This window comes from Silurus meridionalis, chromosome 23, assembly GCF_014805685.1.
Source record: "Silurus meridionalis isolate SWU-2019-XX chromosome 23, ASM1480568v1, whole genome shotgun sequence".
In the NCBI taxonomy this organism is placed as follows: domain Eukaryota; kingdom Metazoa; phylum Chordata; class Actinopteri; order Siluriformes; family Siluridae; genus Silurus; species Silurus meridionalis.
The window spans coordinates 18,790,158-18,814,416 of record NC_060906.1 but is presented as its reverse complement, the minus strand read 5'-3'; the positions used below and the strand labels follow the sequence as shown (position 1 = coordinate 18,814,416).

Below are 24,259 nucleotides of genomic sequence, written 5' to 3'. Positions count from 1 at the left end.
AACAATTTGTAAATTATACACAATGATTTTTAATTTTATTTTGCTTTTGGTAATGAATCCCTCATCTGTATTTTATTATTGTAAATGAAAACTGTTACATAAACTTTATGCAGCCTTCATTTAGTTCATTGGCGTTCCCAGTAACTGGCATTGTGGAAAGTAAAAAAAATGCTTATTTAGTTTAAATTAACAGACTGTTGTAGCTTGCTTTACTAAAAAAGGAAATGTAATTGAAAACAGTCCCAGGTGTGTATCCCATTTCCTAGGCACAGATTAAGACCAGTGTTAGCCCACACAGGGCTGCAAATCGACACAACACGCAGATTTAATCTGCCCCTCAGAACAAATGCACCTTGGGTTACTGCTTCGGTTTCAAGGTTTAGCTTTACTTCTGATTTCACTAGTAAACCCTTCAAATCAGAGCTCCAATAATAAGAAACAATTGTGCACAGTTAAACCCAGATGGGTGAAACAGGGGAGCAATGGAAAACAAAACAAACAGTCCACATGTAGATAGCATTATCAGATGATGATTTTATATATATATATATATATATATATATATATATATATATATATATATATATATATATATATATATATATATATATATATATATTTATATATATATTTTTATTATTATTATTATTATTATTATTATTCATTTTTTTTTTTTATTGTGGGTGTGGGAATTGCTGCAGCGAGGGCTTAAATGGTTACTGAGAAGAAAGAAAGAAAGAAAGAAAGAAAGAAAGAAAGAAAGAAAGAAAGAAAGAAAGAAAGAAAGAGAGAGAGAGAGAGAGAGAGAGAGAGAGAGAGAGAGAGAGAGAGAGAGAGAGAGAGAGAGAGAGAGAGAGAGAGAAAAGAAAGAGAGGAAATGTTTAGTGACTCAGCTGTTTTTACCTTCATTCTGAGCCCTCACACACGACACTATTGCCACTGCTATGAAAGCAGATGCTGCCAAACACAGCCTTCTCTTCATTTTCACTCCTTGTCTGTCTCAGCAGAGCATGAATGGACCTAAGAAACAAGCAAACCGTTACCCTCTGTGATCCACAGCTCACACGCACACATTTTTTCCCCTCAGCAGGTAAATTAACTTACTACAGTTTTCATTATTATCCTGTCCCATATTTACAAAAGGTGCCATAGACATGTGCCAAAAAAGGAACATTTCATGATGCATAACAGAAAAAGCTCTATTATGTTTAATGTATTTTATTTCATGGAAAAAGTTAATATCTCGTCATATTATATTTATAACTTTTTTTAAAGGCCAAGTTCATTCTGAATAAAAACTTTTGGGTTTTACGTGTAACAATTTTAATGACGCCCTTTAGAAGTAGCAAAAATGACTACTGACTACAAATTATGAACATTTGCATGCACAAGTATGCGTTCATAAGCACTATTGACTTTTTATGCACTCTTCAAGCACTGAAGCCTTGAGTTGAACTAGAACCTGATATAAACTATGTATCAAACATTTACTACAAGCCATAAAGCAGTTTGATTTCTTTTGGAACACTATCTTCGCATTACATCATGAAATCAGTTTTCTTTATTCTTTTCTTTTTTTTTTCTGGTGGGGGGGTGGGGGGGTGGGGGTACATTAAGGAGCAACTTTGCCAAGACTTCACAATAAGCCAGTCTAGAAAACCTGTCCGAGAATACTTGCATCACAGATACAGAGCGCCTCCTGCCGCACATTGCAGCGTCCCGTCCGTGCTCAAGTTCACTTTAAGCCTCATTAATCTTGAGGTGACCGGGCAAAGTGCACTCAGCCTTTACCGGCTCAACAGGAATAAATGTTGCACATCGTAATTAAAGATCTCAACCTTTCATTAAACCTTTACACGCATCCTCAAGAACCAAATCAAACCTTCAAATGTGTGTGAGAAGAATTACCTGAAAGGGTTTCATAGCAGTACTGCTGAAGTATTTAATTCATAAGAATGTCTACAAACATTTTATTCATAAATAATAAAGACTCACTATGGGTTTTTAATATGAGATCTCTGAGACAATTAACAGATATCTTTACTAACAAAAGTAAAGTTGCACTTTTAATTTACATTTTATTGCCATTTGTTACATTAATTTACACAACAGTTTAAATAAATGTAATAAATAAATAAATCTGCTGCGATTTCCTCTTCTAAAGTTTTCTTTAAAAAATATATATATACTTTAATTAGTTATTTACAGAAAGTTCTGTGATTCTTTAAGTATTTAATTAGAGGCTCTTTTAATAATAATATTAATTCATTAGTAATTATTAAATGAAAATGAGCAGTGGCGTTTTAATTTGAACTCACCGTTCAATTCCAGACAAGTGTCCAAAAGAAATGACTGATATATCACACAAACAAAGGGACGAAGAATGTGAAGAGGTCTGGTGTCCTGTCGGTCCTGGTTTACTTTGGACCTGATTGCTCACAGACAGCCGAAGTGATGGAGCCTGAGGAGGAGAAGGAGGAGGAGAAGGAGGAGGAGGAGGAAGAGGAAGGTCCGCACTCCAAATGAGCCAGGGTCTGTCCTCGGTCTGCTACTTAACAGGGGGGCGGTGATACAGAGTGTAAAAAAAAAAAAGTATTACGACACCATCCTCATCATGAGAGCTGCCGGGAGGAATTTGCACTGCTGGAAACTTCTGCGCATTGCTTTGATGGGGATGGAGCTCATCCATCAGAGGAGCTCAGGAATGAAGGCTGGGGTTTTACACACACACACACACACACACACACATACACTTTGAACTGGCATAACTATCAGTGCAGCTCATGTTATGCCAAGATCTTACTCCAAACCTTGTTACCAATTAAATATTTATTCATTTATTTAAAAGTTTTTGCAGTTTTTGGAAAAAACCTGGGAACCAGCCAAATGTTTTTACAAGGTCAAACATGTCAAATATTCTTATATGCTTGTGGGCGTATTTGGTCCCCGTCAAGATATAAAAACATTATATGCAAACACACAGGAAAATGCATTTGACATGAAAAGACTTGCAGAGATATTAAACAAATCTTCGTCACTGAAGAATAAATACTTTGATAACTGTGTTCAGCGCAATACAGAAGCCCTGAATCACCAGTCATGGTTCTAATTTTTTAAGTGAAACTTATCTGACATAAACACCAAACAAAAAAGTGTTACAAGAAAATAATCAAGAAATTAATCGTATTGATCGATAGACAGATAGATAACTTGATCGACAGACAGACAGACAGACAGACAGACAGACAGACAGACAGACAGACAGACAGACAGACAGACAGACAGATAGATAGATAGATAGATAGATAGATAGATAGATAGATAGATAGATAGATAGATAGATAGATAGATAGATAGATAGATAGATAGATAGCAGTTAACTAGATAATAGTAAAATAAAGACATATCTTGCAATAATTAATGAGATAGTATTTTAAAATTATAAGCAGCACATCACCAAATGGTACTAAATTGGAGTTCAGGGTTAATTTTAGAAGGTGTTGGTACATAAATTGTGGCATTTATCTAATTCATAATCAACTTTAATTGAGCAAATGAGTGCACATATAAATAGATAATAGAAAAGATGTGAGTGAAACTGTTACAATCATAAAGATACAGGCTACAAACAGTTTTTTTCAGCTGCTTAGGAGCATTTCTTGAATCATCCTTCATATTTGCAAAGCAGTAAGTGCATTCTCAAAACAATTTACAGCACATTGTATTTCTTGTAAAAGCCTGTGCCTTTTTCCAAACCCTCAGTTCGTCTTTTATAGGTAAGTATTTGTGTCAGTGAACATCTTATTCCCATCAGAATGACAAGTCCCTTTGTTAACTCACAAGATCATCGAAATGTTTAGTCACGTTGTCAGTAAAACGGGGCACAGTTTCAGTATTTCTTGATCTAAACTACACCAATAACCAACTAGTTCTCTAAAACAGGTCAAAGGTGAATCTCGTGAACCTTCCATTGGTGACAGAGCAAAACACAACAACAACTAAGAAACAAACGAACACTTGTACAGTACAGTAAAAGTGTGAATCCTGTCCGGTCTCATGCAATCAATATAAATCAAATATGAAATCAAATAAAAGAATTTGTGCTGCTGATATTAACAGATGCCAAACAGAAGGAAGTCAAATTTTGTGCATTTACAGTCGCTGTGATCCAAACCGTAGTTTATATCAAGAAATCCTGAAACTGTGCAGCGTCATACTGACAACATGACTAAACATTTTGATGATTTGTTTGTGAACTATGACAAAGGGACTTTTCATTCTGATGGGAATGAGATGCTCATTGACACAAATACTTACTTTTGCAAAATGAACTGAGGATGAACTGAGAAGTACAGGCTTTAGCAGGAAATCCAATGTATCGTGCTGTTTGTACGAATTGTTTTGAGAATGCATTTACTGGTTTGAAAATATTAAGGATGATTCGAGAAATGCTTGAGAAAAACTGTATGCATTGAACTGATGCTGAGATGTTTTGGGGGTTAAGAGTATTTCGGTGAAACCAGTATAATATATTTTGATCAACATGACAACTGAGAATGTAGGAAAGAGTAGACACTTGTACACAATCAATGAAATGACTGTACAAAAGCATTCGTAATTTGATCAAAGCAACAAGAAATGCTTTTATGATGTGCACAAGTGACTTAATGATGTGGAGGTTGAACAAGTTTTGATCTGAGAAACGCTCCAAAGCGACTTAGAAAAACTGTAATAGCATATCCATGAATTCTGGTGCTCATATGGAAATAATACACATCCTTTTTTATTCAATGTCTCAATATCAACAGTCACATTTGTGGGGAAAATTTTCATTTTAAGTGCATTTCATAGTTATAAACCTGCAAAACGTGCAGTTAGTCTAGCTTATATTTATTTGTGAATGTCGCCCTCTAGCGACAGTGCCGTGACCCACGCCTGAAAGACTAGCTAGTATAAAACGTTGTTCTGACCAGTTCTGAAAACCAAACCATGGTTTATTTAACATATAGTGCACTAGAAAGTGCACTTTCGCACACAATGTAGTGCATTAATGTAGGAAATATGGAGCGTTTCAAAATTCAGTCATATGCTACTATTATCTTTTATTTAAACTAATGTCTACTATAAAACTATCCCATTTTTAATCCACACAATGATGGTTTTTCTCCATTTGCAATTTTAAAAAGGCATTACAGTTTGTTGATAGATTGAACATAAAAGTGTTGATTTTTACAGTTGCTCTCAGTCGCTTTGAAGCGTTTCTCAGGTCAGAAATGAAATTTTCAAAACTAATTGTTTAACCTCATCATCATTTAGTCATTTGTGCTCATCATAAACAATTATTGTTGTTTTGATTAAATTGCGAATGTTTTTGTACATTCATTCAACTGATTGTGTACAAGTGTGTGCTGTTTCCTACATTATCAGTAGTTTGTCATGTTGGTCAAGATATATATTCTACTGGTTTCACCTGAATAGTCTTAACCCCCTAAACATCTCAGCATTAGTTCATTGTTTTAGTCATTGAATGCAAAATGATTAAATCAGTTGTCATCATCTGTCATCTAAAATTTCTAATAAACTTTTTTTGTAAATGCGACTTGAATTGATGAATTGTGCAGATGAAACTTGAATTTGACTAATGAATGCGAGTGAACGACATCAGATCAACCAATAATCAAACGGTTCTCTAAAACAGGTCAAAGGTAAATCTTGTGAACCCGTAATTGGAAAGTGTATACAGACAGAGCAAAAAATAGAATAATAAATTCTGAAAATGGATGAACAACTAAGAAACAAACAAACACTTGTCCTTGTAAAAGTGTGAATCCTGTCCGGTCTTTTGCAATCAATATAAATCAAATATCCAATCCATTAAATTAATTTGTGCTGCTGATATTAACAGATTAACAGAAAGAAGTCCAATTTTGTGCATTTACAGTCGCTGTAATCCAAACCGTAGTTTATATCGAGAAATCCAGAAACTGTGCGCCGTCATACTGACAACATGACTAAACATTTTGATGATTTTGTTTGTGAACAATGGGACAAAGGGACTTTTCATTCTGATGGGAATGAGATGACACAAATACTTACTTTTGAGAGATGAACTGAGGATTTTGAGAAAAGTAAAGGCTTTTGCAAGAAATCCAATGTGTTGTGCTGTTTGAACAAATTGTTTTGAGAATGCACTTACTGCTTTGCAAATATTAAGAATGATTCGAGAAATGCTCCAAAGCAGCTGAAAAAAACGAATAATAAATTGTGCTTTTAATTCCTTGCTGGCAGATGTTGTAATTTTGTTTTTCAGATACAACAGTTTTTTGGAGAGAAAAGTGTCATTCATCTGAAATGACTAGTTTCTAGCTATCAGTTTGATTAGCTAGGCTTAGCCACCTAGCAGCATTAGCTTGCTATTCTAGGTATAATGTTGAGCAGTAAGAATCTAATGTTTAAAAAAAGCATTGCTTTATAATAAATGAATGCTCTGTTGTGGATTAAAAATATTTTTTGGGGGGGGAATCATCAGTTTCATATGGTAATTTAGCATTTTTATTATACTTATTATCGACTTTATCTGATCTGTACATAAATGTGTGTTTGTACATTTCTCTGGTGTGTGAAAGATGATCTGTTTTACCGAGTGTCAATTTCCTGACATTGGTGTGTGTTAAGTGAAATGCAAAAGTTTAATGTTTCGTGTTTTATCACATGAGAAGTAAAAAATAGTGAAAAATTACATGTAAATTGTGTAAATACAGATTGGGCATCGCTGCCTTGTAGCTGCCCTTGTTCGATCCTGAACTTGGGATACAGTTTTGCGATATTGTCTTGTAATGCCTTGGATACTGTTTGAGTGGAGTTTTATGTTTTCCACATGGGTTTGAGTAAGTGTGTAACACACAGTAGGTTAGATAAGGTAGGTAAACATACAGTATATGGCTAAAAGTTTGGGATTCTTCTTGAGACTGCTGCCACAAAATTGGAAGCACACTGTATGGAATGACATTTATTGCTGTAGCTTTATGATTTCCCTTCAGTGTGACCTATTTCTTTTTTTAAATAATATCCTTTTTCCAATTTCCTTTTCTTTTTCTGCAAGAACTTAGCTTGTAAATCAATGCCACTACATCACAGTCTGTTGAACTAATTTTCTGAATTTGAATAGGTTTTTTGTTTTGTTTTTTATACCTATGCTTTGGAGAATTTTCTACTAGAATATAAAAAATTCAAAAAAAGAAACCTGGGATTTTCCTGGTCGCCGAGCCAGGATTAAACATTATAGTCTTGCTTTAGGTACCTGTTTTACATCAGCATCAACCAGAGTACTACCAGAGTCTGGATATTTTCAAAGAACAAAAAGCTGCATTTTTTAAACACTTTTATTGATTACTAAATTATTAAGACTTAACACTGATTTTATATCGGTAAATTAAACCGGACGGGGGGAAAAAATAAAACCCAGGCTCTTTTTTATTTCAAATCAGTGATTAAGAAGAGATATAACCCAGCCAAAAATGATTTGTGCTGGTTCTAGGTTAATTATATGCTCTGAAAAGGGACCTGTCTCTTTTATTCAGGTCCCGTAGCTTGCCCACTGCTGAGATTCCTTGCAGTAACCCTGGATTTAAAAACCCCGGGTTCCTGTAGGTTTCTGTAAAAACAAATTTGGTTAGTAACGTTGGTCTTTTAATGTGGGTTAAACTTACGATTTCCTTTACACTGTGAATTTCCTTATATGAACATTGTACCATAGAGCAACCAGAAAAACTACTATACAAGTGTCTGCCAACAGAGACAGACATCTTGAATATCATCCTGATTATAATCAATGGCAATCAGCTACACCTGTACCTGGATCTATTTTAGCATAGCATACCTTTTATTTAGTGCTCAGTATTAAGTCAAACATGATGCTGCAACTCTGAGTTGGCAACGTGTAATAATATTCTAATGGGTGCATCATATATCTTATTACAGGTGTCAGTAAGCGCAAGGGACCTCTTCAGAAATATCAATAAAAATAGTTTACTAGTTTAGCGCTAGTGCTATACATGTTCAGAGACAAATTCTACTATGAAAAGTTTTAAGTGTTTCATTTTAGTTAACAGACAAAACTGAAAAGTTAGGCTACCATACGCTTCTCGAGCAGATTTTTTGTGCCTTGGCAAAAAATGTTAAAATCTGGATCGATGAACACTGCATTCAACTTGTGCTGTTATGTTCATAGTGCAACTTTGTAATGACTTATGCTTTGTGGCTTTTCATATTGTCATGCTGGAAAAAGCGTGTTTTGCTCGTAAAGGGATATATAATAATTTTGTGGTCAGCAACAATACTCTGAAATGGCACAGTCTGCGTTTTGAGAAAACATTTCCCGGATCATGACATTACCACCAACAGCCTGAACTGGTGACATAAGGAAAACTGGGCGTTTTGATTCCTTCTGTTGACACCAATTCCAAATCTTAACCTGACTCAGCAGAAGTTGAGTGGAATCTGATGTCAGTGACCATCACACTTTTTTAGTCATGGCCAGAATTATAAAGAAAGGTTTTCTTCACCTTGTAGAATCCATGTAAAATCCACATTTTTCTCTCAGCTTTTATGAACTACCACCTGCATCTGCAGTTCATATATATTCAAGGACATGAGACCGTCCTGGCTGTTGATATTTATTTACTAGGTTCCACAGAGAACTTAATCTATGTCCTGTATGACCCAGAACCACAATTTGTTTGTTTTATACATCAAGGCCAGTCACTGTTTTCTGGTGGTACCAGTATTTCGAACAATATAACAAATGCATACTAAACAATCTGGGATCAGTAACATCATACCACGAGTGTAAGGCTTGCTCATCTACTCAATAAAGTTGGGGGAGTGAGGTGGGAAGTTTTTTTTAATAATATTGATAGTGACTGGAAGTTGATAAAACCATAAAAAGTCAGAATTAAGTTTTCTACCCGGGTTAAAACCTTGGGTCTAACCCAGATCACAGACAACACTGTTTTTTGTGTTTAAATCGTTTTCTTTTCGTCCACAGAAGCTGGAAGACCTACAGGATCAACCGTAATATCAACTACTGACAGGTGAAGTCACAAACATTACCTTAATACATGGAGTAGTAAGTTATATTAGGCAACATGTGAACAGTGCTCAAAGGTGGTGTATTGAAAACAGGAAAAAAAAAACAGGCAAGTCTGAGCAACTTTCACAGATATCCAAAACACCACACAAGTCACATACCTGGGGATGAGTTAGCACCAGGACGCATGAGGAGAAGGTAAGTCGGTCAAGGCAGTGTTATGCTCTGGGCAATGGGAAAACTTGGGTCTTGGTATTCATGTGGGTGTTATTTTGACATGTACGACCTACCAAAAAAGATGTTTGTTGCAAGCATGGCAACTGTATTCCCCAGTGGGCCCCTTTCAGCAGGATAAATTGTTTACAAAAAATTGTTTAGAAATTGTTTGGAGAACATGTTGAGTTCAAGCCAATGTCTTCAACTCAACATTAAATTACCCATATCTCAGATCTAGCATCTGTGGGATGTCCTAGACAAACATGTCTGATCCTTGAATGCCCCACTGTATTACATGAAGGACTTAAAAAGCGGTTTATAATTTCTTGGTCCCAAAACCACAGCATTAGATGTATCAGGGAGTCCTGAGAGCTCCAGGCAGCACACCATACACAATATTAGTAAGGTGGTTTAAAGTTAAGACTGATGAGTGTTTGTACCTGACTTGTGCTACTATTGCTGTTTTGCACAAACCCTTTTGTTTACATTGTTAAATTACAGCTTAGCTCTGTGTTTCTCTGTTATGTAGCTTTATGTTGTTGTATGTAGCACCAGGGTTCAGGAGGAACGTTGTCTCATTTCACTGTGTCCTGCGTCAGCTAGATATGGTTGAAAGGACAAAAGCTTCTTGACTTGACTCATCAAGTTCCTTTGATTAAACTGCTTTTATTTCGGATGTAAGAAAGCAAACAAATTTTGCTGGTGGAAACACGTTCACCAAGCTTCACAAAAGGTTCTTCACTTCCTTTCATGAAGTGCCAAAAATCAATTCAGTGTGTTCATTCAATTCTCTGTTCAAACTGGTCGTTGGGAAAACTAAATCTCTAAGGTACTGGATATCCATTCTTGGTTTTTATATAAGGTTGTGTGTTGTTTAGGAAACTGAGGAAAACTATATCCTTTAGTGATTATTAACAGTCTAGAAAGCATTTCAAATAGAGACAAAAATCATGGGAAGTGGATTTTATTGTCCAGAGCTACATACTTGTAGATTGGTCCCATTATGAAAATGAATAAATATACAGCTTTTATACTCCTTACAACATGTACATGGCCGTTTCGGCAGAAATATATCCAGGAGTTGTTATTCCTTTTTGTGCGGGAGTGCTGCTTTGACCAGCTCGTAGATCACAAAGACCGTTCCTAAAAGGCAAAACACAACAAAGTTTGAGTCTACCGGCAAAATATTTGTGTAATGAATATATAAATTATTATATAAATGATAAACATTAGATAATAGTTATATACTATGTTATATATTAATTATATACTATCATTACACAATCATTGCTGTTTTGTAGCATGTAATGAAGCAGCCTAAACAATGATAATCTATATAAACTCTTTTTTTTGACTCGCTAAAAATCAATGACCATGTAACAACAAATTTCAGGTTAATGTTCCATCACATACCCAAGATGGTGAGACCCATTGTGGTGCGGTACAGGATGGCATCACCAGCACCTCCCTTCAAATGAACTGGAATGCCATTATTCTCCTAGGAGACACCAAAACAAGAACAGATTATTGTATGTAACACAACAAATGTATAGTCTTTATCCTTTATTAAATATGCATCACTATCATTCATTTTTATTCACGGGGCTTTTAATATTCGTGTGGTTTTCCTTTTTTATTCGCTGACAAAATTCTCAAGAAGAGAGCGGATTGTTTTAGTGATATTGATCAATACGTGCAAAAGCCAGAGAATGTTTGAATACTTTCATTCTTTATGTTGCCATACTAAGTGTACACTGACAGGGGAAACAAAGCGGATAAGAAAAAGGGTGGGGGGAAAAATTTAAATAAAAAGGAATGATTAAATTGCCTACAATAAACAACATACAGAATAAAACCCCAAAGCGCTCTCTACAGACTACAAGCATGAATTACAGAACTATGCTGCATATGAAAGCATGTATATTAAAGGTATATTAAATACTTCTGTTAGACTCAGTCAGCACACCATACACAGGTTAGTGTGATAGAGCCTTGTTCAGCTATAATATACTTATCTGTTGGACATGTTTCAAGTGCAACAACCTGAGTGTGAAGTGAAGTGAAGACACACACACACACACACACACACACACACACACACACAGACACACACACACAGACACACACACACACACACAGACACACACACACACACACACACACACACACACACACACACACACACACACACACACACACTTCTATAAAAAATTAAAAAAAAAAAAAACACAGGTTGCTACATTACTGATTAGGTGCACACTTTGATGATATAAATGATACAATAATGCAACCTAATAATGCAAATGATCAAACCTCTGAAATGTTGCTCTTAGCTCTTATTGTGTTGTGGGATATTGGAAACTGTAATACCGTTTTATTACCAGTGTAATATTAATGTCTACATTTCGGACCGTTTTGATCGGTTGACGTAAATAACTGTTTAGGGCTTATATTAGTACATTATATCATAATACAAGAAAATATAATGCGATGCTTTTCAATTCTGAAATCTAATTGCTCAGAAAACAGCAGCATGAGGTTTTTCTCTAACAAGCTAAAATGTTTAATGAAGGGCTGCAACAACTAATCGATAAAATCGCTAATAATCGATAATGAAATCCGTTTTCATTATCGTTATCGATTAGTTAGGCTGCTCAAGTCACGGTTTTGCGTTAAAGCAAGAGAACACAGCCGCCTGCGAAAATGGCAGACAGTACAGGGTCAACCGGCAGCAGGAAAAAGTGTGCTTCCCAAGTCACCCAACGCATGGGAGTAATTTTCCATTAAATTCAAGGCATGGGAGCATTTTATATTAAATGCAACAAGGAAAAATGTACCTGGAAATAATGCAAAGGGGAGTTTGTGTGGGATGGAAGCACCACAGTGATGCACGAGCACGTGAAAAGAAAACACACTGGTGTCACGGATGAAGGCGCAACATCAGCACTGTAAGCAAAACTGTATAATCCTCATCATGTAAGAACGGTCAAGTGTAATGAAGTGTTATTGTGTAAAGTGCAACTTCGAGACAGTCGCACTGGATCTGAACATCAGGTTGCGCAATCGGCTCGCTCGAACAAAGTGATGGATTCAGTTAAACCGGTGTGAACAAACGCTAAATCTAAAAGCAGCAAATAACAGCAGCAGTAAACGATTATATTTACAGTCACTGTTGTGGTTTTCAGTGAATGATTATGCATTTGCACACCAATGCATATTTTTTCCTTGTTTTTTTAAAAAAATAAAGCCTGTTCAATTGCTGCGTTTAATTCGCTTATTATAGCTTTTTTTACTTCTGTTTTCAAATGTGATTTTCTGCGGCTTTACTGCGTTCAAATGCTCGTTTTCAGTGTTTGTATATTTAATTGATGCATTTAATTATTATACAAAATCTAATTAATTATTTATTCTAGATGCTTATATCTTCACAACTGAACAAAATTAATTTTAACAAAAATTGCAAAAACAATGTATTGTATTTTATATTGACTTTTTAACATGGTTGTCATGGTTGTAACAAAATACAATACAAATGTTGATTTTTGCAAATTGCTTCAGTTTTCATACTCAAATGCTGTTGTGTTTTTTTACAGAAACATCCCAGCACGAGTGAACTTGTTCAAAGGAGAAATCCCTCATGCACTCAACAACAAGCAGCTACTATAAGCTTTGTCAAGGTTAGAAATGTCAAAATTAAAAATAGTTAAACTCACTATGTGGCTTTTGCATTTTTTAAGGACACTTTTATACAAAAATACCCTGAATTAGAGTTTTTTATGTTTATAATAAGCAACACATCTAGTAAAATTTATAAAAAAAAAAACAAATTTAAATTAAAATTTAATCAAAAAGAAGAAATGAGCACCCGTTTAATCGATTATCAAAATAATCGTTGGTTGCAATCCTAGTTTAATTCAAGGATAAGCAAGGAAACTGTTTCTAGCTGCTATATTGCAAGTCATAGCAGAATTGATCTGTTTCACACATTTTTCAGCAATTATAAACATAAGTATACATGTGGGTGGGCCATGACAACATTAAGTTGACAACAGCGACTCCATTTTGCATTATTTTACTGCAAATCGCAGTGTGTTGTGTTCCTTACTTTGTGCATCAATAATGTTTTGTGATTATTTATCCCCTATATAAACTGTGTATGCCGACTCGGCGGTGAAAAAAAATCTAATGCCTAAAACTTCACTTGGGTTCTGTGTAAGTGGGCCATTGTTAACGAAGAGGAAGAAAAGTTTAATTTAGTTCAATTTTAGTAAACATCACAGACCAAGCAACGATTTTAGACAAACAACCAGTGCCGCACGCATTGTTTCCTCAAGTAGAAGAAGACTATCAGTTTCAAAAAAAGGTGAAACGGGGACACGTTTAAAGAAGCCGTTTCTGAGACACTCGCATGTTATGTTACTGTACTCTTAATTCTGGGTCTACATTAACAGCAGCATTCATTTGTGCACTAAATGCTGCACAAAGTGTGCAAGGAAATAAAAATAAAAAAGGATTGTTACTGAAAAGGGCATGACCCCCGTTCTCCAGTCATTCCTAGAGAGTTCTCAAAGACCTCCAGAGATTAAAGAAAGCTGTTCAACATAAAGGACAATGAGAACAAAAGAAACAGAGTGAAATGTGAAAATGTATAATAAGCTAACCAGATGTGGACATTATTATCCATTAGAAAGACTAATTTGGTCAACGTACCTGGAACAGCTTTTGCTTCTGGGCCACTTTATTCTCCACCTGCCTGCGAGCGCTGCTAGTTAGTGTCCGCCGGGACAGCTGATGAATCGCCTGGAAACATGGAGAACAATTATTACAGCACTGGGCGCCATTCTTCATGTGCACATTACTCAATTCATTAGAATGGATTGTTGAACATTTGACAGGATCCTGAATTTCTTTTAAATAAACAAGCTCAGTCAATTTTTCAGAGTTTTTTTTTTTTAAACCGGACAGCAGATGGCGCTGCTGGTCCTCCTGAGCTCTGTTTCCTCAGGGTTCTCTCCTACACCCAGTGTATTTTCACCCTGTGCTAAATATTCCCATTATAAGATTCAGATCCACCACCATCCCTTAATTCTGTATACACGAATGCAAGAACGGTCCTAGAATTCACAGACTGCTTTAAGTTGGCAGTTTTTATACAAAATTAAATGCCCTGTGCTGGAAATATGATAATATTGTCTGCCAAAACGGTCATCTCAAAACATCTAAACCAATTCGAAAAACTCATTCAGAATGAATTCTTTTCTGTTGAAGCACAGGTTCCCAATCCATGGTCTTGGAGAACTAGGACCTGTCCTGTCCATATCACTGTCCTATCACACACCTCAACTCAGGAAGGTCTACTCAATAAACTAGTACTTATTAGCTTTAATACTAAAACACACAGGACAGGAAGTAGTCCAGGACCAGGGATGGGGAAACCTATACTTCAGAAGAAATGAGTAATAAAGACCTCATCCAAGCAGAAAAAGACATTTTGACTGAAGGAGACCTGTTTAGCTGTTGAATAAAAACCTCCCTCAGCTCAGATTCCTTTCATCCACTCATACACTCCTTTTTCTCTTGTTTATTGTCCTGTTTATATGCACATTGCTGCAGCTGGGATCACTTATCAGCTCTTCATTAAAAAGTACTTCTTATTAGTGTCTCTTTCTCTTTTCAACTTCCAGTTTTACACTATTATTATTCTAGATTTTTAATGTTTATTATTTTATTATGCACTCATACAGATCATTAACTTATTAGAACTAAATTATTATAACCTTGGTAGTTCATTTAGTTTATAATTATTTGGGGGTATTCATTAATACATTTTTGGTAGTTGATAATATAATTTGGGATGTGAATAACAAATCTGGGAAATTAATTTTTATTTTTGAATAGTTATTAATTGTTTGTGTAGCTAATAATATACATAAATGTGGGTAGTTACAGAATGATTCATTTAATAGATTGCAGCTCGCTCTTATTATCTATTTAATTGTTAATCAGATTTATCTTTCCTTATTTACATCCTTTTAGAAAACCTGTGATATTTATCATTACTACTTCCTTATACTCGCTGTTTGATTAAACCAGCCATCCGATCTTGTCCTTCCAGGCCTGACTAGCGAGCTAGCTAAAATATTACCCAATGAAATGTATTATCTTATCGCAGCTCGGAAATAGATTACTTCCCCAAACCCTATATTTCCATCTTATTAGTAATTTTACGGTTCTAAAATATAATTTACTGTTTGAACTCACCGCAATGTGCCTATACATGATCTCCTTCTACCGCTTAGTCTCTCCAGCCAAGGACACTGAGACGGAAATAGGGGTTCAATCCCAAACGCCCTTTTGCTCCCTATATAAGGGCACTACATGCGCCATTATAAACGCCCCTTTTGCAGCCTACTTAGTGCAATATAAGTCCTTATTCGAGCTATTTCGGAAAGAACCGGTGCATCGACTGTGGTTCGTCGTTATATCGCCGCCTGCTGTTGTGGCGTGGTACTACAGTTTCTAAGTCATGTGATATGCTGCACTGTACAGTATAATCTACACTGTGTATTCTTCCGGGTTTTTTTATATATATATAACTTTAAAAGTATGCGAAGAAATGTCCCTTTAAAATAAAATTCAAATGTAGTCCAATGTCTAAAAATAGAAACTAAGTGATCTATCTTTTGTATTTATTTTCAAGCATCACCAAATTTGTCTCTGAACATACATACATACATACACACATACACACATACATACGTCACACTTTCTATGAAATACATCATTTAATTTCACTAACATTTACCCAACAAAATACTTCTGGGCAGTAATTAGAGCAGAAAGGCCCAAATTAGGGTCTGTGTGCCAAAGTTTGCTCATGGTGACCTTTGATTTGGTCCACCATGTTATTAGATGTAAAATAAATACTGAAAATGGCATTTGTAAAAACTTTAAAATAAAAACCAGCTTCATGTCTCTCATAGATCAGTGAATAGCTGTAAAAGGCATTGAATTCTGTTGTACAATAAATAGGAGTTTTTCTCACTTTACTATAAGTTACACTGAACTAGAGCCTTGAAGTTAAAACTGCATTAGTTACACAGATTACAGTCATGTTCTCTGTTATTTAAAATATTAAGAAATCATAAGTGAAAGGAACCATAGGAACTTTAATTCTAAATATAATGTTTGGTATAATGCAACAGTCATCTTTTGCCCACAGCACCACAATCAAGTTAGATTTTTGATCACCTTTCAAAGCTGAAACCTTTCAAATTTGTGTATTAATCTTTATAAGCATTTAAAACATATTACTGGGTGTCCAAGATTTATTTTATAATGAAACAAAAAAAAACCTTGCCTTAGAACGCTGACTTTCCACTGATATACTAATTCTCAGTAAAATGATAACTTTATAAATATTTTATGGCAAGTTTGGTAGAGAACACCTTAAACCATAGCCTAAATAACACACCTATGCCATCCCTCCCAAATCAGATTTTTCAAATCAATGTTTTTTATTCAGTGTTTCCTCATTCTCCACACCACCGAGATTCATTCCTGCCCATGCAACTACATGTGCATGCTGATGATGGAAAATACTTTCCTGCATGTTTAACTTCCTGCTAATTCAGACTTTATTGACATGTAGCTTCATCTTTACCTTAAGACAATGCAGGAGTGCTTCCTTCCTTTATTCTTCCCACCTCTTTCACTTCATTATCCATACACAAGCCACTATTAAAGCCATTGTACATGTCATCTAACTGTGGCAAGTTTCTCCTTCGATTGTGTTGCATTGCTGCATCGAATCCTGGAAATCCCCAACACTTCTACATTCGTTCTCATTAACATGCTACTAGATCATGCAAATTGCTGTGAAACCTGTTCTTGTACTTCTGTTAGAAGCCAAAACTGAGAGCTGACTGTTACTGAGGTCCCATATGTAATCATTAAATATTCATACTGAACTACACTGTCATTGCAAAGTACATGAGTCAGCAAAACAAAACTGTCACCAGAACCACTACATCCATCTCAGGGGTTGCAGAATGAACATTTTACTGTGTTTAAGAGTTTATATTCTCTTTAATAATAGAATGTGACCTCGTTATGAAAAACGAGAATTAAAAACCTGAAAAGTTCACTTCCAGCTTATTTTATTTCTGTGGAAACACACAAACACATCCATGAAAGTGGGCAAAATGGGGGATATAAAGCTGTGCCAAGCCTAAAGTGCAAAAAACATGTTAACCCCTGACACCAAACAATTCAAGCCATAAAACAAAAAGCCAGATTAAAAAAAAAACAATTAAAAGCATTTCAACAGAGCAAAATGTGCATTTAAATAACAAACAGGTCTACAGATATCTCTGAGTGAGGTCATGGCACCTACATAGAGAAATTAGTTTTGATCCCAAATTGCTTAAAAAAAACAAAACAAAAAAACAAACAACGAACTTTACACTCTATAACCTGTTAGAGATGTTGACCTACTAGATCACATGCTGCAACACTTAGGCAGGAATTTAGCTCTGAAACTTACACCATCTGTACATTCAGTGTAATTAAGTGACCTAGTCGCACTTATGCAAGCCTGTCCACAAATATACACATCATTATAGAAGCCTTATAACACAAATACTGGCAAAAAAAAAAAAAAAAAAAATCATGACTTTAATACAGTACATCATGAACCTGTTTAAAAATAAATACATCTATATAATTCAACAACTGTCAAACATAATGCTCCGCATTGCTGCACTCCCAGGACAAGACTCAAATACCCGAGAGGTACGAGCGCACACATCCATACAAACACAACGAGACAAGCTTAATAGAGAAGTGGTTGGTCTTCAACATGCGTGTGGGAGACGGCATGCAGGCGATCGCACGGATTTAGTTGGGAACGTCGGAGCTGTTGTTGCGGTTGCCGTATTTGTGGTGGATAAGGAGCAGGACGACTCCGAGGAAGAAGCAGACAGAGCCTACAGTGATGTAAGCGATGCCCAGGAACGGGTTCTTCCCTCCCATCCACGAGATGGTGCTAAGGATCATGCGCTTTCGGCCATCGAAGCTGCGCACGGGATAATCTGAGAGCGAGAGATTAAGGAGTGCAACATAACAGCATTCGCAAAGCAGTTCAACTTCAGAGCAGTTCAGTATAATACAATATTTCTCTTCAGTAGATAGGAAGTGTACACTGATAAGGTATAACATTATGACCACCTGCCTGATGTTGGCTGGTCTGTGGCTAGCAGCCTGTCACACAACAAACTGCGATGCACTGTGTATTCTGTCTATGCACCTTTCTATTAGAGCCGGCATTAACTTCACAAGAGATCGTCTGTTGGATCGGACCACACGTGCATCAATGAGCCTCGGCCACACATGACCCTGTCGCCGGGTTCACCACTGTTCCTTCCTAAGAGCACTTTTAGATACTGACCACTGCAGATCAGGAACAGCCCACAAGAACTGCAGTTTTGGAGATGCTCTGACCCAGTCGTCTAGACATCACAATTTAGCTCTTGTCAAACTTACTCAAATCCTTACACTTTTTTGACTTCACTTGACCAACTAACGGGTGTCATGATGAGGAGAAGATCAGTGTTATTCATATTACAGGTTATAATGTTATAATGCCATGTTGACATGCCTGATCGGTGCACAAGCTCAGGTTTAAAATTCTCATCTGGATCAGTTATTAGTGATAAACTCTTAAATATGCATTAGCTGCTCAATCGTGCAACGATCGTCACCTGCTCAGATCCCCTCAATAAACTTGGATTCAGTTCGGAAAGGATACTGTAAGTGACTTCTAGAGTGTAGTTGCCTCTGGGAAGCGTCGGCGTCATGTTGTTCTTCTTCTGGATGATGCGGTAGAGTTTCCTAAATGTGGGCAGGGCAGCCGTCCGCATCCACACGATAAAGTCTTCGTTGATGAAGCCGTTGTTCTCGGGATCCGTGTCCAGCTCGTACACAGGCTTGCCCCAGTTGACCGGTTTCGCAGTTCCTGAAATAGAAAAGACTTGTTATAGAAGAAAAATGGAATGAAAATTGGAAAGGGGGGTGATCAAGTGGAAAATCAAACTAGCTGCACCCACTGAATTTTACAAATATTTTCATTTTGAACATAAATAAGCCGCACCTGTCTATAAGCCGCTACACTAATGAACTTTACACAGGCTTTAATGAAAGACAGTGTCTGTTACACGGTGTAACGGGTGAAATATGTTGTGGCTCCTTTAAGAGCAGAGCGGTATTTTGGGAATAGCCTGGCACTGCATTTTCCGGTATTACTGCGTGTGTGGAGACGAGGATTATGTGGTTATTATTTTCTGATGCTCATTTCTAAGTTTCTTTGACTAACCCTTAACGCTGTTGCCAAGAAAAATAAAAAAGCACGAGTTTTGGAAACCTGTCTGTGCTTATATGATTTCTGTTGCAACTGGAGTTTTAGCGTGCTCTTCCTTCACCCAGACTCAACGCGCTACAACGGCTTGTATCTAAACAGTAGCCGACCAAGAAAGTCATTGTTCACTGTCTTCCTCCTTCCTTTCAGAACTATTTCTCTCGAGAGTTTATCTTTTGGCATCGTCGTGCTTTAAAAAAAAACTTTTTTTCTCCCGATGCCGTGCAGCTCAGAACACAGGTGGGGTGCATTTTTTCGTTTCCGTTTGGAAATTTCATTAGTCTAATGTTATGGGGTTCAGTTTTTTGGCTTGAAGTTTGTGAAACCTGGAAAAACCCAGGAAAAATCCATAAATTAGCCGCTTCGTTGTTTAAGCCGCGGGGTTCAAAACGTGGGAAAAAAGTAGCGGCTTATAGTCCGGAAAATACGGTAGGTGATGTCAAGTCAGCATGAACAGTGAACAGTGTAATTTTCTGGTACTTTTAAATATATACCCTATATGCAAGTATTTACATTAATAAATCGATAATAGTTCATGCTTTGAACTAGCACCCACCTGGAAGAATAAATGTCAAACGTGACACTAATCTGAGCTCCAACTTCCCACTTTCAGGGTCACAAAGCACTTAATACACTAAATCGGGCTTTGGACCACGTTAAGATTTATAAACTAGCCATTTTACAATCTGTATTTAATTTAAAAGGTCTTTCATCCTGAAATTTTACGTTTTTACCTTGGAAAACAGCAGTGAGATTGGAGTTACTGCCACCAGGGTTTCTGAATTTCACATGCTTATCAGTCCACCAGGCGATGCCCTTCTTCACCAGAGGAATTATGTTCCTGGTTCCATTGGGATCGAGATAAATCAACTCCAGTGTGTCTGCAGAAAAGAGAGGAAAAACAACAATTGTTGACAACCATGCTGGCTTTTTCCATGACACTAAAAAAATTCCTTTTTTCCCTACCATTAAACATGCTGTTAGCGATAGCACCACAGGGGGCAATGGGTGATTTTCCAATCATGCGGTACGGCTCACATTCTTTGCTCGGATCCTGTGGTGGAAAAACATACACAGTGAGGACTACTGATCATACCAGTCACCTGAGGCTGTAGAGAATGTTTCAAATGCATTTCTACCTTGAGAGATGACGTGTCCCCGTTCAGCTGGCTGTCATCTCTGGATTTGACATAGCGACGATGGTTTTGGTAGAAGTTTGAAAGGCCGTAGTACATAAAAACATTACTCTGGGGATTAAGAGGAGGAAGAAATAGTGAGTTTTAAAATGATTTTATAATTATTTCATCCACATAAAATTAAAGATGCAAAATTGTAATGTGATGTGCTTCTGATTTAGGAGAGACCACTACTATTCTAAATTAAAATTCATGGACCCCCTCAGTATAGACATTGCTTATCTTTGTCAAGTAATATTTCAAAGCTTTCTATTTCTAAACTTTCCACTTATAGTACACAGCTACTCTGTTTAATGTCAGCTTGAAAGATGAAGACAAACGGCGTAAAAGTGCAGTGGCATGGTTTCCCAGTGAGTGCGTTATAGGTTCAGCTGTTTGTGGTCTTAAAGCAAAACAGGAACCTATCCAGTAAGTGTGCTTTAGTTCCTCAAATCCTCTGTGTAAATGAATCCCGTAGTACCTACCTATATATAATTATACACTATCTAAATACACTAAAGCGTATACAGTAAAGTCAAACTGTGGGTTTACCTCGAAGGGCTGCTCAAGAGAGAAGGGCAGTGAGCATTTACATGGCATTGTGCTGTTCCAGCTGCTTTGTGAACAGTTGTAGCAAGGACTAGAGGCGTCTGTTCCTGTGTAATCAATCTGGTAACACACACACAAAAAAAAGTAGAAAAACAGAGTTATAGACACTGAGAAAAAAAAAAAACCTTGCTGTTTGTTGTTGTTCGTAACGTTGCCATGTTTCTCCAAAACAGCTACATTTAACATCTATAAAACAAGCTGCTAAACAGCTACAATAACAGCTGTAAACGATTGTTATTGCACCCGCACTCTTTTTTTTACTTTTGTTAATTACGCTAAAAACAGCTCGTTGTTTTACAGAAATCACAGCGCAGCCACTGGAAACTCATTGCTCAATGGCAAAAAAATATTTCCACAGACAAGTTAAACCTACCTGCTAAATAAAACAAGCGTTAAAGCAGTCAAACCTGTACTTTCTTCGAGCCAACCATATGGGTGCTTTTAATGTGTTATCATTACATGACAAATCTTTTGCTGTTGTACTTTCTACACCACAATCAAAATAGTGTTCCTAGTGCTTGGCTGCCACTGGGACAGCCAACCCAGTGCGTGGCTGCCACTGGGACAGCCATCCTAGTGCTTTGGCTGCCACTAAGACAGCCATCCTAGTGCTTGGCTGCCACTTTTGGGACAATTTCCTAGTGCTTGGCTGCCAGCAGAACTGCTTTCCTACTGCATGGCTGCCTCTAAACAGAACAGCTTTTTTTGGCTGCCGTTTGGACAGCTTTCCTAGTGATTTGTTGCCATTTGGACAGCTGTATAGTGCCTAGTTGATACTGGGACAGCTTTTCTGGTGCTTTATTGCCACTGGGACAACCTTCCTGGTGGATCACTGCTATTGGGACAACTTTCATAGTGCTTGTCTTCCACTGAATGGAACAGCTTACTTGGATGCCACTTGGACAGCTTTCATAATGATTTGTTGCCATTTGTTGACAGTTTTCATAGTGCCTCGCTGCCATTGGGACAGCTTCCTAGTGCTTGGGTTCCACTGACTGGAACGGCTTTCTTACCGGCTCGTTAAAGAATTACTTGACATGAGCTTAACGCTGCCAGAATAATAACTAACTGTGCATCAAGCACTGCAGTTGGCCTCACATTTGAAACATCGTTTACACATTTTTGCTGACAAGCAGCTAATGACCAAAGTGTGTAGGAAGTAAGACGAAATCACAGCTAGTGTAAAATGCAAGTCACGGTGTTGCTCGTCCTCACCTCAAACTCCTTGATATTGTTGGAGGTAACGTACAGACCGATACCGATAGGGATGAAGATCAGCCCTATAACGAAGAAGGCGGGTAACACCGTGCCAGCTGTAAGGATGGGCTGCCATGCCGGTAAACGCTGCTGTTTGAAAGCCGTGTTGTCTGGTTTCTTACTCCGGACGGCGTTCCCAGTGGCTCCCGAGGCCCCGGAATGATGGCCGTCTTCCTCCTTAGCGTTGTAGCTGGACGCCATCATGTTTGCAGCTGAAGCCAGACTAGACTAGCTTAGCTTACCCAAGTGTTTAATTCAGACAAAATACGAGACCCCGCAGCTATTAAGTTATTTAATCTATATTTTATTATTAATATTATTTAATCTATGTTAGATATGCCTAACAGCTGCATGTATGCGACCTCGTGGAGAACAAATGCAGAGTTTTATCCGCTTTAGCTTCAGTTTATTTCTGCTTCATCGAGGCGACTTCTTTGCGGAAGTTGACACTCACCCAACGTGATGACATCATGCATCACGTGGGTACGTTCACCCTGCGTAATGACGTCACCTCAACCCATGCAATACAAAGAGTCGAATATTGAGCATTCTTATGGACATATTGATTTTTATTTGCTAGATATATTATACGTTTACAAGTGTACATTTTCCGCGTTATCTCCGAAAGCCGACAATTCTTCCTCCCAAAATGCTCAGTGCCAAATTTCCTTTAAAACTTTATACAGTAGTATTACCTACAATACTTGTCCAACTGTTCAAATAAATCTTGCCTCATTGTACATTATAACATTATTCGCCATAATACATCTACACAGTAATTCTGATGTTCACCCATGTAATACACTACGCTACACATACTGTCCACTTTATTAGGCAAACCTGTACACCTGCACATTCATAAGCGAGTAAAAAGTGCATCTGCAGTACACCTGAAATATGCAACATACTTCTAAAATATCTTGCATTCGATTGTATAATCACAATTATTTCAGTATCCTACATTATATCCTTTCTCACTTTTTTCCTGTCAAAAGTTATACATACAATATTAACACACATTACAACACTGATAACATTTTATTGTTAATAAAAGTGCTCATCATATCTTGCAATTCCCATGTACTAGGTCATTTATATATATATATATATATATATATATATATATATATATATATATATATATATATATATATATATATATATATATGTGCATATGATCGACCAATTCTGCTTAAGGAAGCACATCCAGACTGTACAGATTTTACCGTGCGTTAATAAAACTAATTAAATTCCATGCACCAACATGGTTGGAATCCATATTTCTTTTATCTTGTAATGTCTATAAAGTCTTATAATCCGTATTTCTATATAGTAATTCTATAATCTCAGTGTAGGTGTATACAATACATTTCCACATCAATACCATCCTAAATGCACATATATACAGTCAGGTCCATAAATATTGGGACATCGACACAATTCTAACATTTCTTTATACACCACTACAATGGTTTTGAAAAGAACAAGTTGTCCTTTAAC

The 24,259-nt window shown here is 36.8% G+C and overlaps 3 protein-coding genes across 3 annotated transcripts in view; all 3 read right to left on the bottom strand.

Moving 5' to 3' along the window:
• Positions 1–2,533, bottom strand: part of col12a1b (collagen, type XII, alpha 1b) — a 75,169-nt gene extending 72,636 nt beyond the window's left edge. The window contains 2 exon segments of the mRNA XM_046835739.1: positions 904–1,020; positions 2,319–2,533. Coding sequence (XP_046691695.1) covers positions 904–982 — 79 coding nt within the window. The 5' untranslated portion in view covers positions 983–1,020; positions 2,319–2,533.
• Positions 2,534–10,252: 7,719 nt separating this feature from the next.
• LOC124377431 (cytochrome c oxidase subunit 7A2, mitochondrial) lies at positions 10,253–15,708 on the bottom strand. The gene is made up of 4 exons (XM_046836912.1): positions 15,566–15,708; positions 14,015–14,104; positions 10,718–10,802; positions 10,253–10,447 (listed from the first exon to the last, which is right to left on the bottom strand). Exons 1-4 carry the CDS (start codon positions 15,581–15,583, stop codon positions 10,389–10,391), a joined length of 252 nt encoding a protein of 83 aa, XP_046692868.1. The 5' UTR covers positions 15,584–15,708; the 3' UTR covers positions 10,253–10,388.
• Positions 15,709–17,446: 1,738 nt separating this feature from the next.
• Positions 17,447–23,225, bottom strand: LOC124377380 (cell cycle control protein 50A-like). The gene is made up of 7 exons (XM_046836824.1): positions 22,718–23,225; positions 21,446–21,562; positions 20,858–20,965; positions 20,685–20,772; positions 20,453–20,599; positions 19,113–19,319; positions 17,447–18,396 (listed from the first exon to the last, which is right to left on the bottom strand). Exons 1-7 carry the CDS (start codon positions 22,961–22,963, stop codon positions 18,203–18,205), a joined length of 1,107 nt encoding a protein of 368 aa, XP_046692780.1. The 5' UTR covers positions 22,964–23,225; the 3' UTR covers positions 17,447–18,202.
• Between the last annotated feature and the right edge of the window lie 1,034 nt (positions 23,226–24,259).

Excerpts from the sequence above, each read along its gene's own strand:
- LOC124377380 (XM_046836824.1), bottom strand. The coding sequence starts at position 22,963 with ATGATGGCGTCCAGCTACAACGCTAAGGAGGAAGACGGCCATCATTCC. Across the intron at positions 21,563-22,717 it reads ACAATATCAAGGAGTTTGAG|ATTGATTACACAGGAACAGA; the intron begins GTGAGGACGAGC and ends GTGTGTTACCAG. Across the intron at positions 20,600-20,684 it reads CGCTAACAGCATGTTTAATG|ACACACTGGAGTTGATTTAT; the intron begins GTAGGGAAAAAA and ends TCTTTTCTGCAG.
- LOC124377431 (XM_046836912.1), bottom strand. Across the intron at positions 10,803-14,014 it reads AGAAGCAAAAGCTGTTCCAG|GAGAATAATGGCATTCCAGT; the intron begins GTACGTTGACCA and ends GGTGTCTCCTAG. Across the intron at positions 10,448-10,717 it reads AATGGGTCTCACCATCTTGG|GAACGGTCTTTGTGATCTAC; the intron begins GTATGTGATGGA and ends TTTGCCTTTTAG.